The sequence below is a fragment of the Schistocerca cancellata genome, chromosome 11 (assembly GCF_023864275.1).
Source record: "Schistocerca cancellata isolate TAMUIC-IGC-003103 chromosome 11, iqSchCanc2.1, whole genome shotgun sequence".
NCBI classification, from domain to species: domain Eukaryota; kingdom Metazoa; phylum Arthropoda; class Insecta; order Orthoptera; family Acrididae; genus Schistocerca; species Schistocerca cancellata.
The window spans coordinates 119,526,681-119,544,116 of NC_064636.1; the positions used below are offsets into that span (position 1 = coordinate 119,526,681).

Genomic DNA, 17,436 nt, shown 5'->3' on the forward strand with positions numbered 1-17,436 from the left:
TATGGTCCAAGCAAGCCATTGAAAGTGTACTTTTTTATGGGCAGCAGATCAGGTATTGAAGGGTGGATGCGTAGAGGCAAAATGAAAGTCTATAGTGACAGGCTAGTCCATTTTTTCGTACAATTACGACGGTGAAGTACACAAGATATATAAAAAAAACTGAAAGAAGTATATATTGTTGCTAAATACCTAAGTGCCTATACAATTTAAGTTAATCTTATTAACCTTTAATTTGTGTCTCAGAAATGTTTAAATTTTTTTGTCAGGAAAACCTGGTAAGAAACAGATGTAATGTGCATACAGCAGAGACGTCTTTCGTTATTCAGGAATGAGACCAGAAATTATGGATAAACCGTAGAGAATTAAAAAAAAATAGACACAACAGTATAATGTTCACTGACGAAAGAAAGACACTGAAGCAACCTCCTCTTCTCTGTTGACCACACAGGGGCAGAAACGAAGGTAAGAGAAGAATTGTGAAAACATCACCGAGTTTTTGAGCATCGTGGAACAGGGTGTGTAGTCTCCAGACGGACTTGCATTTAGAGCAAAACATCTTTCCAACCCTGATTCCTTGGCGACCAAGTTGTTTTGGCATGGAATACGACGACCACAGTGAGGTACAGCTCTCTGTGCTCGGCAAGGAGCAGCCTCAACGACAACATTTAATTAGAAAGCACTGTCAGTTGTGTGTGGATATACGTACAAAGAGACACAACCATCGAAATACTTGCCAAAGAGAATATATAAACTTTGTCCGTGTGGTTGCAAATGTGTGAAAGAAAAAGCCAACACACAATGCACAAACGTTCCATATGTGTGGGTATGCAGTGATTCTGTATACGTGCTCAGCCCAGAAGTGCCGAGGTGTAAGCTGGTGTGAGTCAGCAGCTTAAATACCCAAACGCCACCTTCATTAACACTTTAGCGAGAGGCAGAAGAGGGAGCCTTTTTCGTCCAGGCAACCCCTTTCCATTGTCTTAAGACTTGGCGCACGGCTCACCTCCAGAAACAGGTGTTCCTCCCGCGGCAGTGCGTGTCTGTGGTCAATCACTGGCACTGAGGACAGTTGACGGTGATCAAGGACAGCGACAGGTCATACGTAAAGCACACCAGTGGCGAGACGCAATCAATACCTTCTCCGCGCGATAACAACGGCGAAGTCACTGATGACAGTGCCACTAAAGCAGAGTTATTAAACAGATTTTCCGAAACTACTTCACCAAAGAAGACGAAAAAAATATTTCGGAATTCCGATAAAGAACGACTGCCTAGATTAGAAACATAGAAGTAGACATCCACGGTATAGCAAAGCAGGTTAAATCACTTAATATAGGCAAGGCCTCCGGTCCAGATCGTGTCCCGCTGAGGTTCCCTTCCGATTATGCTGATGCTGTAGCTCCATATTTAGGAATTATATACAACCGCCTGCTCACAGAAAGTTCCGTACCTAAAGACTGGAAAGTTGCTCAAGTCTCACCAATACCCAAGAAGGAAAGTAGGAGTAATCCACTGAATTACAGGCCCACAGCACTAACGTCGATTTACAGTAGGGTTTTGGAACATATACTGGGTTCGAACATTGTGAATTAACTCGAAGAAAACGATTTATTGACACATAGACATCACGGATGCAAAACACATCGTTGTTGTGAAACACAACTAGGTCTTTATACTCATGAAGTAATGAGTGCTCTGGACAGGGGATGTCAAACTGATTGCATATTTTTAGATTTCCAGAAGACTTTCGACACCGTTCCTCACATGCGTCTTCTAATCAAACTGCATGAATATGGAAAATCGCCTCAGTTGTGCGACAGGCTTCATGATTCCCTCTCAGTAAGATCACAGTCCGTAGTAATAGACGGAAGGTCATCGGTTAAAACAGAAGCAATATCCCGCGTTCCCCAAGGAAGTGTTTTAGGCCATCTGTTGTTGCCGAGTGGGGTAGCCGCGCCATCTAGGGCGTCTTGTCACACTCTGTGTGACTCCCACCATCGGAGGTTCGAGTCCTCCATCGGCCATGGGTCTGTGTGTCGTCCTTAGCGTAAGTTAGTTTATGTTAGATTAAATTGCGTGTGAGCTTAGGGACGGATGACCTCAGAAGTTTGGTCCCGTAAGACCTTACCACAAATTTCCAAATTTTTCCCTCAGTTGCTCCTGAACAACATTAACGACATAGGAGACAATCTGAGTACCCCTCTCAGATTGTTTGCAAATGATGCTGTTATTTACCGTCTTGTTAAGTCATCAGATGACCTAAACGAACAGCAAAATGATTTAGATAAGATATCTGTATGGTGCAGAAAGTGGCAATTGAAGCTGAATAAAGAAAAGAGTGAAGTTATTCACATGAGTGCTAAAAGAAATCCAAAGAAATTTTGATTACGCCATAAGTCACACTTAATATTAAGGCTGTAAATCCAACTAAATACTTGGGGATTACAATCACAAATAACCTGAATTGGAACGATCACATAGATAATTTTGTGCTTAGAGCAAACCAGTGACTGCAGTTCATTGGCAGAACACTTAAAAGGTGCAACAGTTTTACTAAAGAGACTGCTTAAACCAGGCTTGTCCGTCCTATTCTGGAGTATTGCTGTGCGGTGTGCGATCCCCATCGGGAGGGACTCATGGACGACATAATAGTACTGCGCTCGTTTTTCATTCATAATTGACTCTTGTCTTCCAAAGCTCAAAAAAATATATTTGCGTAAGGTGAAAGGCGTAATGGCAATACACTGGCGTATGTTTACGATTATTTGGTTTATTAAGGATAGGCAAGCCTACGTTTCTAGCATTTGTAGACTTAGAGAAAGCTTCTGACAATGTTAACTGGAATACTCTCTCTCAAATTCTGAAGGCGACTGGGGTCAAATACAGCGAGTAAAAGGCTATTTACAATTTGTACAGAAACAAAATGACAGTTATAACAGCCGAAGGGCATGAAAGGAAAACAGTGGTTGAGAATGGAGTGAGACATGGTTGTAGCCCATTCCCAACGTCATTCAGTCTATGTATTGAGCAAGCAGTAAAGAAAACAAAAGAAAAGTTCAGAGTAGGAATTTAAATCCGAAGAAGAAATAAAAGCTATGAGGTTTGCGAATGACACTGGAATTCTGTCAGAGAGAGCAAAGGACCTGGAAGAGTAGTCGAATGGAACGGACAGTGCCTTCAAAGGAGGATAAAAGATGAGCATAAACAAAAGCGAATCGATGATAATGGGAAGTAGTCGAATTAAATCAGGTGAGGCTGAGGGGATTAGATTAGCAAACGAGGCACTTAAATTAGTAGATGACTTTTGCTATTTGGGGAGCAAATTAAGTGATGATGGTGGAAGTAGAGAGGATGTAAAATGTAGACTGGCAATGACAAGGAAAGCGTTTCAAAAGAAGAGAAATTTGTTAACATCGAGTATAGTTTTAAATGTCAGGAAGTCGTTTCTGAAAAAAATTTTATGGAGTGTAGCTATGTATGGAAGTGAAACATGGACGATAAATAGTTTATACAAGAAGAGAATAGAATCTTTCGAAATGTGGTGCTACAGAAGGATGCTGAAGATTAAATAAGTATACCACGTAACTTATCTGAAGGTACTGAATAGAATTGGGGAGAAGAGAAATTTGTGGCACAAATTGATTAGAAGAAGGGATCTCTTGGTCTGCCTTTTTTTGAGGCATCAAGGTATCACCAGTTCAGTATTGGAGAGCAGCGTGGAGGGAGACCAAGATATGAATACATTAAGTAGATAGCCGTAGGTACTTTGAGATGAAGGAGCTTACACAGGATAGAGCAGCATCAAACCAGTCTCTGAACTGAAGACCACAACAACAACAACAACAACATGTTTACGTTAGAAATCAGGATGGAAAGTTATTCAAGCAGGGTGACAATTCGAGATTGAAATTTTCACACTGCAGCAGAGTGTGCGCTGATATGAAACTTCCTGGCCTATTAAAAGGGTGTGCCGGACGGAGACAAGAACTAAAGACCATTGCCTTTTGCGGGCAAGTGCTCTACCATATGAGCTACCCAAGCAGGACTCATGTCCCCTCCTACGGGTTTCAGTTCTACCAGTACCTCGTCTCCTACCTTCCAAACTTCACACAAGCTCTTCTGCGAATCTTGCAAGGCTAGCACTCCAAAAAAGAAAGGATATTGCGGTGACATAGCTTAGGCACAACCTGGGGTATGTTTACAGACTGAAATTTTCACTCTGCAGCGGAGTGTACTCTGATATGAAACTTCCTGGCAGGAGTACTAGTGAAGTTTGGAAGGTAAGAGACGAGGTACTGGCAGAACTGAAGCCCAGAGGACGGAACGTGAGTCGTGGTTGGGTAGCCCAGTCGACACAGCAGTTGCCCGTGAAAGGCAAAGGTCCTGAGTTCGAGTCTCGATCCAGCACACAGTTTTAATCTGCCAGGAAATTTGAGGGTGACAATTATTGACCTACATGAAATGAAATCTTCATAGCTTCTGATCGGTTTCCTTTATGACGTTCAAATTGCACCATTGGCTGCGGGGGATGATGGGAATTAGTTTGCGTATGCGCGTGCGGCTTGTTGTTGTCGGCTATGTGCACGAGAAAACGTCACGGTACAGCGTACCTGAACATATACCACTTGTGAAGGCCTACTACACGAGCAATAACAGCGCAAATGCGGCTCAAAGGAAGTGGTGCGACCGAGATCAAGATGAAGACAACCGGTCCGTGTGAGATAAAGATCAAGAATATGATCCGCTAGTTTGAGAGAACGGGTAGCTTTCGTGCTGACAGTGTTAGCAATGTCAGAGGACCAAAACGGATGGAAACGCCTTAAAACATCAAGACGACAAGCGCTGTGTCTCAAACCAGCCCCAGGAAATCTATCAGACGAGCTGCACAACAGCTGGGAATCAACTGGGAGGCACTGCGACATGTAGTTGTTGAAGACCTGCATCTTTTCCCATACAAAATTCAACTCCTCAGCCATTAAGCCCGAGGGACATGGAACAGCAGTTTTGTTTCGCCTACACTCTTGTCTCCAGAATTTACGAACAGGACTTTGATGTGAATATGGTTTCGTTTCGCCCCTAAGCCCACATCTATTTGGATGGGTTCGTCAATAAGCGAAATTGGCCCATTTGGTGGACTGAGCATTCGGTGATCGAGAAGTCTCTTCATCCTCAACGGAGCACTTTGTGGTGTGCAGTCTCCAGATGCAGAATAATCTGTGCAATATTCTTTTGGTGACTACCGAACTGTACATAAAGGTTTTGGAAGATGATATCATCACGAATATCCAAAGTTACCCTCATTTTGATAAGATGTGATTCATGCAAGGTAGTGCTCGACCCCTTAGAAACAGGGAAGTGTTTGATGTCCTGGAGGAGCATTCTGGGGACCGCATTCTGGCTCTGGTGTACCCAGGAGGCACTGGCATGGGCCTCGATTGGCCGCCATATTCTCCAGGTCTGAATACATCGACTTCTTTCGGTGGGGCTATATTAAGGTCGAGGTGTACAGCAATAGCCCAGACACTATTGCTGAGCTGAAAACAGACATTCAGAGGATCATCGACAGCATCGATTTTCCGACACTTCAGCGGGTCACGCAGAATTTCGCTATTCATCTGCGCCACCTCATCGGCAATGACGGCAGGCACATCGAAGATGTCATAACCTTAATCCGGATACATGTAGTGACGTTTACATTTTGTATAAATTGTAACACGCCGAACTTTGTAACTAATTAACTTTTTTTTTTCTTCTTCATATACAGTCAGCCAGAAAAATGTATGCACACCATAAGGAACGAAAACTATTATTTATGTGTTTACTTTACATTTAATAATTCATCACATATGTTGTACAACCTACAGCATAGCATAGGGTTACTTTAAGTGTTAAAATGTTTACAGTCGGCGGCTATACACATAGCAGAATGACGAGCGGTCATTACAAGTCTCTAAGCAGTATGGTACTTAACATCTGATGGAATTACTCCCTTAGACTTAGAACTACTTAAACCTAACTAACCTAAGGACATCCCACACATCGATGCCGGAGGCAGGATTCGAACCTGGGACTGTAGCATGAGCGCGATTGACTGAAGCGCCTAGAACCGCTCGGCCACAGCTTCTGGCTCGTCGCAACTATGTCAGTCACTGTTAGAGTGTAGATAGCTGCACATGTCGCTGTAATCTCCTGGCGAAGTTCCTCCAGCGTGCGTGGCTTACGTCGATAGACGTTATCTTTCACAGTTCCCCACAAGTAAAAGTCCGTAGGTGTTAGATCTAGCGACCGTGGAAGGAACTCAATGGGTCTTCTTCATCCAGTCCAATGCCCCAGCCGCGAGACACGATGGGAATTAGAATGCCCATGGAACACCCCTTGTTGTTGTCGACCACTTTTATTTGTATGGCTTCGTCAGTAAGTGAAATTGGCACGGTTGGGGGCTGAGAGTCAGTATTTGGCGATCGAGATGTCACTTCACCCTCGATGGGAGAGTGTGTGGTGTGCAATGTCCACTCATGGATTATACAAATTCACCCTGGAGGAGCACTTTTGGGACCATTGTGTTTCTGATGCACACAGAGGCCACTAGCATGGGCCTAGATTGTATTGACTTTCAGATAAAACAGCTGTGCCATGCATACCTGCTCTATTCTCCTGTATTACTACATGTAACACTTCTCCGCCTTCCTAAGTACCTGTTCGTTGAATAGATTAAAGATAGTTGTTTGTACACCACCCTGCTGGACTCATTTGTGAACATGTGTGGAACCTGTGTAGAGTGCACTCCAATGGAAGTCTTCTTTTTTATTATACAGCTTCCACATGACATTTCACTCTCTATGCATATTCCTACTCTCTCCTGTATCTCAAACTTTATTTGGCCATTTTACATCATGAGACGTTTCCTGTATACCTACCAAAGCTATGTATTTACAATTTCAAATTAAGTTTAATGATATTACTCCTTCTTGAATTCTTCGTTTTTTTCCGAATCCAAACTGACTTTCTGATAATCGTGTGTCCACTGTTCGAAGACAGTGGAAGCCTTTATTTGATAAGGCATTCACAACTAAGCTAAGACTTCGGTAATTTTCGTATTTTAAGACATTCCTCCTTTAAGGACAAATATCGTATAATGTTTTTCTAGAATCTGAGGGCAAATTTCCGTTTCTATATGTTACCCTGGGGAGTATTTAACAGATTTCTAATTCCAATACTTCCACGTTCGACAAATTCAGCTAGAATGTTGTCTTTCCCAGGGCTTTCTTGTTTCTCGGATTTTCAGAGCTAGCTGATAGAAAATAAGTGCAATAAATAGTAGTAATTTAAAATGTCAACTAACGGATCAATCAGATCATCTAACGTAGTAACTGGAACTGTGACTATTTTCAACGCTAATAACAGCTTGTAATGAAGAACTCACACGAACAGAGGTCAGTTATCAGTACCATCTGCAACAATTTGGTAGGGTGTCATCAATTATCAAATGACGGAAAAATGTGTGTTGAAAATATGGCATATTCTCTATGACTGGCTCTGACATATCCCCCTACAGTAATGGCTTTATCCCAGAGTTCAAACACACACTAACTAGAGCTCCACCTCCCCCACCCCACCACCCTACCCTCCCAAACACACACACTAAGTCATCGTCTTTAGCAATTAACTAAACTCCACTAAGAAGAATATTTCCTTTGAAAATTTTTATTTTGAATGTGATGAAAGGTAAATGATACTTAGCTTTTGTAGACGTTTTATTAAACCTCAGACTAATGTGTCAATTATACAATTGGTACTTCTTATTTGTAATGATGTAGCCGTTCTCATTGTGTCTAAGACTACTCAAAAATGGAAGTTAGCTAACTGTCTGCAGTGAAGTTATGCATTTGTTACAAAACTTGTTTCCTCTAAACCACTTCTCTCTCTATTGACACTTGTGTCACCGTCACCCTGCACCTTTACTTACAATCAGTCAAGTGAAAATTCGTGCACTCTACTTACTGTTTCTGTATCACTTGATTGCTGGACTCCTTACTTCTGCAGTGTCAGAAACCGAACGATTTTAACTTGCCAACGCTTTGAGTCTGACTAGGTGCCACAAATAATAATAAAAATAAAGTACTGTACACATCTTACACTACAATAGTAGCCACTACATAGTAAGTGTTGAGTTGAAGTTTAATATTTTCTCATTTATTATTATGAAGTGAGTGATGACGAAATTTCTAGTCATTTGCTACAAATTTTTATGAGATATTGAAATATATGTGATCTATATGTCTCAATTTCTCCATCATGGTACAAAGAGAAAACTATTGTGTGCAGCAGGAGGATTATGTATGGAAGATGAAGTTCATATATTCCTTTGACAAGCTGTAGCATGCACCACATTGTATCATTCATTACTTCTATAATTTAAAAATAAAAATTAACTAATGTTAACTCATGTAATAACTATTACATTGTTGTGAAATAGTAATGATAAACATGATCTTTTAGAAATAATTTAGTATTGTGAGCGAAACACAGTTGGACACAGTTGTTTGTACCCCATACAAAATTTAATTTTATCCACTGGGGGAGGGGGGGAGGGGGCCGTTATGCCACTACCCTACAAAATATTGGGTGTTGTCATGTTGGAATATGTGAGAAGTTGCCATCAAGCTATGCCTGCCACCTCTATATCATGTTTCTAGAAAATCATTCCAGACTGTGACAGCAGTTAGTGGATCCCCTGTATCAGTTCCTGGAGAGAAACATGCTGGGCTAGCGGTTAAGGGCAGAGGGATAAAGATTTCAGACATAAAATATCATTGTTTTCTTAAATAAGTGCAGATATTGGGACTGTGTGTTGAATAAAATAATCTCTTAGTTGTGTGCTAGATCTCCATTTTGATACTTTGAGCAAGTAATTGTACAAAGAGACAAATGATAGGAGGCCTGTATTCCTCCTGTGGCATTTTTTACAAGCAAATAGGGAAGTTTTAAGAGGAGATGTAATATATTTTCAAAAGTATTATTTCCTTCATCTACACACTTTAATCTATGTTGTGTGTGCATTTTATACTGATGGCAGCTTTATAAATGCCTTTAAATTGATAAAATGATTAACTCTGCACTGACAGCCACTCCCACCTTTCCCTTGGGAAACTGTGTTCCAGAATCCCTCAGAGTGGGACGAGTTCAGGAGGCTGAGAAGGCCACGGCCGTGGATCTGGGTGCTCTGCTGGACGCCGGGGACGGCGCTGTGGTGACTCTGCTGGCCGGGGACACGCGGCTTGTGGCTCACAGGGCTGTCTTGGCCGCCAGGAGTCCCGTATTTGCGGACATGTTCCGTCGCGTCACTGTAGAGGGCAGCAGCAGCCAGCTCGTACTCTCGGACACAGAGGGTCCTGTGCTGCGCCAGGTGCTGGCATACCTCTACACCCTGCAGGTGCCCCAGCTGCCCAACATGGCCCAAAAGCTGCTGGTCGCCGCCGACGTATACGGCCTGTCGGTACTGAAAGCGCACTGTGAGCAACAGGTGGCCGCCCAGCTGTCTGTCGAGACTGCGGCAGCTGCAGGTGTTATCGCGATTAGGCATTCCGCCAACAGGCTGAAGCAGGCCGCCGTCGCCTTCATAAAGGCCCACTTGCTCCGTGTGATGGCGACGCAGGGCTGGGCTGAGGCTGTAGTCAACGACCCACAAACTGTTGTGGAGTTGACTCACCTGATTGCAGAGACACCGACAGACACCAGGTAAGCGTGAGACAAGCTGCTCAACTATGTTACACAGCTCTAAGTGTGTGTACTGACAAGCCTTCAATGTCCACCACAAAGTTTAATTAGATGTGCATGTCCAGTAAAATACACTACTACTGATATCCATTTTCTTGTATACACTATGTGATCAAATGTATCCAGACACCTGGCTGAATATGACTTAGAAATTCAATGAAGCCCTCCATCGGTAATGCTGGAATTCAGTGTGGTGCTGATTCACCCTTAGCCTTGACCTCAGCTTCCACTCTCGCAGCCACAAGTTCAATCAGGTGCTGGATGATTTGTTGGGGAATGGCAGCTCATTCTACAAGGAGTGTTGCACTGAAGAGAGGTATCGATGTTGGTCGGTGAGACCTGGCACGAAGCTGGCGTTCCAATATATCCCAGATGTGTTCTGTAGCGTTCAGGTCAGGACCCTGTGTGAGCCAGTCCTTCACAAAGACGTTACTGTCATACAACCACTCGGCCACAGCCCATGCATTATGAACAGGTGCTCTTTCATGTTGAAAGATGTAATCGCCATCCCCGAACGGCTCTTGAACAGTTGGAAACAAGAAGGCGCTTAAAACATGAATGTAGGACTGTGCTGTGATAGTTCCACGCAAAACAACAAGGGGTGCAAGCACCTTCCATGACAAATACGGCCATATCATAAAACCACCGCCTCCGAATTTTACTGTTGCCACTACACATGCTGGCAGAGAGCGTTCACAGGGCATTCGCCATACCCACACCTTGCCATCCGATTGGCACATTGTGTACCATGATTAGTCACACCACACAACGTTTTTCCACTGTTCAATCGTCCAATGCTTACGTTTCTTACACAAGGCGAGGCGTCATTTGACATTTACCACTGCGATGTGTGGCTTAAGAGCAGCCGCTCGACCATGAAATCCTGGTTTTGTCACCTCCCGTCTAAATGTCATTGCACTTGTAGTGGATACCGATGCAGTTTCGATTTCCCGTGTGATGTTCTGGATAGATGTGTGCCTATTACAGATTACGACCCTCTTCAACTGTCGGCAGTCTCTGTCATTCGACAGACGAGGTCGGCCTGTACGCTTTTGTGCTGTATGTGTCCCTTCACGTTTCCACTTCGCTATCACATCGGACCTACGCATGTTTAGGAATGTTGAAATCTCGCGTACAGACGTATGACAAGTGAGACATCAATCACCTGACCACATTCGAAGTCCGTCAGTTCCGTGGAGCGCCCCATTCTGCTGAATCACGGTGTGTAATGTGCCCTGAGGGCGCCAATATGGAGTACCTGGCAATAGTTATCAGCACAATGCACCTAATATGAGAAACGAATGTTTCTGGGGGTGTCCAGATACCTTTGGTCACATAATGTATGTCATACAAATACCGGCGTTGTCTGCATTAGATTGTCACACACTAGCTGAATAGCTTGTCTAAATGCTCTGAAGGAACACGCATGCTCGAAGTAAGCAAACATAAAGACATTGTACTTCGCAACTAAGCAGGTTGAATGCCACAATCAAGTGCCGATGTCGAACATTTCAAATATGGTATCTCGTAAACGACTCGTACTTGGATCCTGCAACAAACACCACTGACATTCTGATCTACGCTACTCTTCGTTTGTTAATGTCAATAGGAGTTGGTCTATTTTGAAAAGTCTATCTTGTCACAACAAATACACTTACTAGGTATTAGTACAATCTATGGATTGGCTAACAATACGAGCTCCAGACTACAAATCCACTGTATGCAAACAGCAGATGAATAGCACTTCCAATACCTGCAATACTTCTGGAGGAAGCATTAGGTGATTTACCCTATATATTGGCAAAATAATAAAACTTCATCCATACTGGCACTCTAACCTGGAACCTGGAAGTTGTTAAGGCCACTGCTCGCATAAAGTGGGAAATCCAGGTTCGGGTCCCAGTCTGGCACAAATCTTCTAATGTCACCAGTAAATTGTAGAGTGAGAATCTCATCATAAACTGCAAACACATTTCTTATGCTAAATACAGCTGTGAACTGCAGCAGGGTCTGTTCCTTCAGACATGCATCCTTGTCTGAAGGACATGCCATAGGAGGTTTTTAAACACAGGCACTGTAAGTAGTATTCATATGCCCAGGCAGAGGTCGTGGCAACAATAAGTAAGTTTCTACCTGTGTGACAGTAACAGTGATTGGTCTACAGCAAGACATGGAAACTCACGGTGATATGTGGGGTTTAAGGTCGGTCATTGAAGCATCCTCGCATAGACGAAGTTGTTCGGCGATCATACTTGCACATTGGAAAATTCAGATTCCAGTCCAGGTCTGAGATCAAGATTTTGACATCACCAGCAAACTGTACAGTTGGAGTCTCATTGTATTCACGATTGTGAATACGTTTCTTGTACTTCACGCAGCTGTAGCTCAAGCAGTACTTGTTTCTTCTAACATGCATGGATCTCTGAAGGCCATTGCACAGTAGAGCCATAAACACATACACTGGAAATAGAAATAGCACTTTCTGAAGGCTCACAATGCTTTCATTGAATTCTAATAACATTTTCATCAAATCTTTTGTTGGCAGATAAGTTAGCAAGAAGAGAATCATGCAATAGCCAAGATTTCCATAGCTACGTGGATTATTTAGGTCTTATTTGCAGTCAACATTTCTATTGAATTGCATGTGTACAACAAGCTGTTATTTACGTTAGTTCCTGAAATGTTTGAATAAAAAGGAAAATTGGCTGTGGCCACTGCAGGTTCCGTTCTAGTGATGGACACAATGATGGACTGCTCAGATCACAGACAGACACCACAGTGACATGTGCTGTTGGCAGCTAGGGAAATCCCGCTCTGTTCTCTGTGCTGTACATGCTACCCTAAACCTCTTCCTTCAAAGTACCTTCTGTTCTCGTTTGTTGTCTCCCCTGCTTCTGGGAATGAGATACCTGTAAATGGCGTTATACTGTGTAAAGTGAAGGTGAAGAAGCGGAGCAAGTCTGTCGCCTCTTACCAGGACCAGGGAAACATCTACACTATGTGGTGAAAAGTATCCGGACTCCCCATAAAACATACGTTTTTCATATTAGGTGCATTGCGCTACCACCTACTGCCAGGTACTCCATATCAGTGACCTCAGTAGTCATTAGACATCGTGAGAGAGCACAATGGGGCGCTTCGCGGAACTCATGGACTTCGAACGTGGTCAGGTGATTGGGTGTCACTTGTGTCATACATGTGTACGCGAGATTTCCATACTCCTACACATCCCTAGGTCACTGTCTCCTATGTGATAGTGAAGTGGGAACGTGTAGGGACACGTACAGCACAGATGCATACAGGCCAACCTCGTCTGTTGACCGACAGAGACCGAAAACAGTTGAAGAGGGTGTTAATGTGTGATAGGCAGACATCTATCCAGACCATGACACAGGAATTCCAAACTGCATCACGATCCACTGCAAGTACTATGGCAGTTAGGCGGGAGGTGACAGAACTTGGATTGCATGGTCGTGTGGCTGCTAATAGGCTACACATCATGCCAGTAAATGCAAACAATGTCTCGCTTGGTTTAAGGAGAGTAAACATTGTACGACTGAACCGTGGAAAAACGTTGTGTGGAGTGACGAATCACGGTACACAATGTTGCCATCCGATGGCAGGGAGTGTGTGTGGCGAATGCTTAGTGAACGTCATCTGCCAGTGTGTGTAGTGCCAACAGTAAACTTCGGAGGCAGCTATGATGAAGGGCAATTCGTGGGTGGTGATTGCATCTTTCAACCCAATCAAACACCTGTTCTGAATGCACGGCTTGGGGCGGAGTGGTTACACCTCAGTAACTTCCCTGTAATGGACTGGCCTGCACAGAGTGCTGACCTGAATCCTACAGAACTTCTTGTGATGTTTTGGAAAACCAACATCGTGCCAGGCCTTGCCGACTGACAAAGATACCTCTCCTCAGTGCACCACTCCATGAAGTATGGGCTGGCATTCCCCAAGAAACCTTCCAGCACCTGATTCAACGTATGTCTGCGAGAGTAGGAGCTGTAATCAAGGCTAATGGTCGGCCGACACCATATTGTATTCTAGCATTACCCACAGAGGGCGCCACGAACTTGTAATTGAATTTCAGCCAGGTGTTTGGATACTTTTGATCACATGGTGTATCTTAGAATGCTGCAGCACAGTTCAAGGTGTGCAGCAACGTATTTTAAATTCCCTATTCGTGACGTTTCCATTCTGTAAAACCTGAAATCTTCGTTGTAGTGGAGTAGTCAGCCACATTAGTCGCTACACCCATATCAGTACAACACTTTTGCGTGTTGTGTATCTCCCTTTTACTTTCTAGATATATATGTGGGATTCGCTGACCATTTCTGTAACAAAATTCATTAACTCTAACGAACTATTCGAGGGGAATTAGAAAAAAAGTTTTTGAAGTTTACTAAGCTCTAAGGAAAATGTCATTCTCAATCGGAGCATATATGGAAAATTTCTCTTAAAGAAGGTGATATAAAAACATAATTCTTGAACACCACATGACCACCTCACAAGAAAGGCGACCGGGTTTCACAACAGCTCTGCCGCTTCAGGCAGTTCCACACAATGCTCTGTCTTCCTTCACATTTCCTTCCCGCTTCTAGTCTGTTCTTTCCCATGACATTGCCATACTTCAGTGCACTCCCTTGTGCAACACACAAAGGAAGGCCCTTTTTTGTATGAAAACTCCGTACTTGGCTCTTAGAGGAGGGTCTGTCAAATATCTACTGACCATTCTTTGCTTAATTTTCCTTGTGGCTTTTGTAAATATTAGTCTTGCAGTGTTTTCTTCTGGTAGAACTTAGTGTTTTCCTTTTCTGACCTGTTCCAGTTATTGGTCCATCCCCAACCACGCCAAAATGAGAGAGATCTTTAGATCCTTCTATTCTTTTTTATGAACATATCACATTATAAATACTCACTATAATGCTAGTCACTAGTAATTACCATAAATTACTTTTATGTTTAGATATATCTGAATTTTTGTGCACCACTTACTGAGCTGCTTCAGAAACTGGAATTCATATCCTTCACATAATAATCCTTACACTCAATGATTCATTTCCCCATTTATTTTTATTGCTACAGAAGTGTATTCCATAATTACAAACGAAAATCAATGTTTGAATGAAAACGCTTATCGCCATAGCCATGTTTTCAAGATGCCTATTATTTACACATTAACCTTAAGGGGAGCCGGAGGTGGTCAAATCCAAAAAAATTACGATTTTTTTTTGCTACCGAAAATTAATTGGAACATTCCTCTTTAATGTAAACTTTGAATTATTGTTCTACTCGCCCTAGAAGTGGAGTTATTACCATTTTCCCCCACGCCTGCAGAGGAAATGGGCGGCCGCTGAATGCATCTAACACCCTCTCGTGACTTCCTGGGGAACTGCTTGGGATTTTCTCGGCCTGTTACGCATACAGCGGCTTATGTTACGCTTACAGCGAGTGTGCAAGGGTTGGCTACATTGTTTTCTGTGACAAATGAAGCGCTAAGAGCACGGAACATCGTCTCTTTGCTGTTTACCATTTCGAATTAGTTCAGTGTTGCTCCTGTTGTTGGTAGTATTATACTTCTTGTGTAAAGCGTTGTTCTGGTTATGATGCCACGTTTTAGTAACCGTGTATATAAGAAGAGGAAGAACGTAGGGAAAAGAAAATTAACACTAATACCAAGTTGTGATACTACAATTACTGAAACAGTGTGTTCTGCTAAGCAACACATGGCCGGCCATAGCCCTGTGACATCTTCTAGCAAGAAGCTGACTGGTGTAAGTGACAGATTTCGTGAATATGTTAGTGACAGTGATGATATTAACGAAGTACTGAATATTGGATTATTATCTTCTGTGCTGAAAGAAAGTGTTCTGTGCAAAATGTGTTCAAGTGTAGGAGTGGGACTAGAGATGACAAAGCACTTTGGTTTAGCTTGTGAGATGAAGATAATCTGTGCATGTTGCAACTATCAAGTGACTTTCTACAATTCACATGCGAGTCTCTTTGGTGAAAATGGACGATCTGGAGTGTCTGATGTGAACGTTCAACTTGTGTGTGGTCTTCGATCCATTGGAAAAGGGTCTGCTGCTGGTAAACTGTTTTGTGGTATTATGAACTTGCCATCGCCTCCACGCAAATTTGGGTACTACTGTGAACTGGTAGGATCCTCTGTTGGAGAAGTGGCTTTGAAAACCATGAAGGAAGCAGTGGAGGAATCTGTAGAAATGAACGGTGGGTCTAGGGATTTGGTAGAGGCATTAGATGGTTCCTGGCAAAAGAGGGGTCATAAATCCCTGAATGGGGTTGTAACTGCTACTTGTGGTGCTGGTGCAAAAGTGATAGATGTTGCAATATTATCAAAACATTGTAGGTGCAAAAATAAAATCAAAGGAGTGCACAGTGGAACCTGTGAGGCAAATTTCAGTGGATCAAGTGGAGCAATGGAAGTGGATGGAGTGAAACAAATTTTTGAACGTTCAGTTCCCAGATACAACGTTAGATACAAATACTACCTTGGGGATGGTGACTCCAAAGGTTTCAAGACTATAGAGGAACTGAAACCATATGGAAATGAATTTGTAGTTGAAAAGTTGGAATGCATTGGACATGTGCTTAAGCGTATGGATGCTCGAAGGCTCAAACAAACTTTCGGTTCAAGTAAGTTCAGTGATGGAAAGACAATAGGAGGGAGAGACAGGCTTACTGATGAGGTGATTGAACGTCTACAGAGATACTATGGGTATGCTATAAGGCAAAATACTAGTAATGTTAGTGACATGCGAAAAGCAGTGTGGGCATTGTTCCTTCATACTGCCTCTTCCAATGAATACCCTCAACACAGCCTGTGCCCAAAAGATTCCTGGTGCAAATATAATGCTAAAAAGGACTATGATCACAAACATGGTTTGACAGCAGCTGTGATAAATGCAATAAAACCAATTTTTAATGACGTAGCACAGCCAGAATTGTTACACAAATGTCTACATGGAAAGACGCAGAATCCTAATGAGAGCGTAAACAATTTGATTAGGAAAGTGATTCCTAAAAGGGTGTTTGTAAGCATAAAAACACTGCACTTTGGCATTTGTGATGCAATACCAACCAACAACCAAGGGAACAGTGTGAAGTGTGAAGTTCTGAAGGCATTAGGATTTACAGCTGGGTTGAACACTGTATGAGCACTAAGAAATATTGACAGAGACAGGATAAGAGGTGCAGAAAGAAGAGAAAGGCATATGAAGTAGGATGGAACAACAGGCCTCAAAAGAAGACAGAAGAGGAAGCTTTAAGAGGATGAAGAAGAAGACCCTGATAATCCATTCTATAGTGCAGGAATGTATTGAGAAACTTTGATAGCCATTTCCCACAAATTAGAATTTTTCGAATATAAGGAACATTTTCTCAAAATCCACACAAGCTAGAGGGATGAAATTTTTATACAGCACTCTTAGTGGTCAAACTTACATTGTAACACAGCCATTTGGCAATATGTGCAGTAGTTTCATTTCAGTTTAATTATAAAGCAATTATTTGTAAAAAAAATTTGGTTCATTCATAAAAAATAATTGGAAGGAAACTAGAAAAGATACTCCAAAATCCCTCTGTCATAACTGCGATACTAAACCACTCTATATGCAAAAAAAAATCAAATTTTTA

The 17,436-nt window shown here is 42.5% G+C and overlaps 1 protein-coding gene across 5 annotated transcripts in view; it reads left to right on the forward strand.

Annotated features, from left to right (window-relative positions):
- LOC126108788 (ankyrin-2-like) overlaps nt 1–17,436 on the forward strand; it is a 105,826-nt gene that overhangs the window by 64,946 nt on the left and 23,444 nt on the right. For all 5 annotated transcript variants that reach the window (XM_049914139.1, XM_049914140.1, XM_049914138.1 and 2 more), the window contains exon 4: nt 9,162–9,738. In XM_049914139.1, the coding sequence (XP_049770096.1) occupies nt 9,162–9,738 (577 nt within the window). The remainder of the gene's footprint in view (nt 1–9,161; nt 9,739–17,436) is intronic.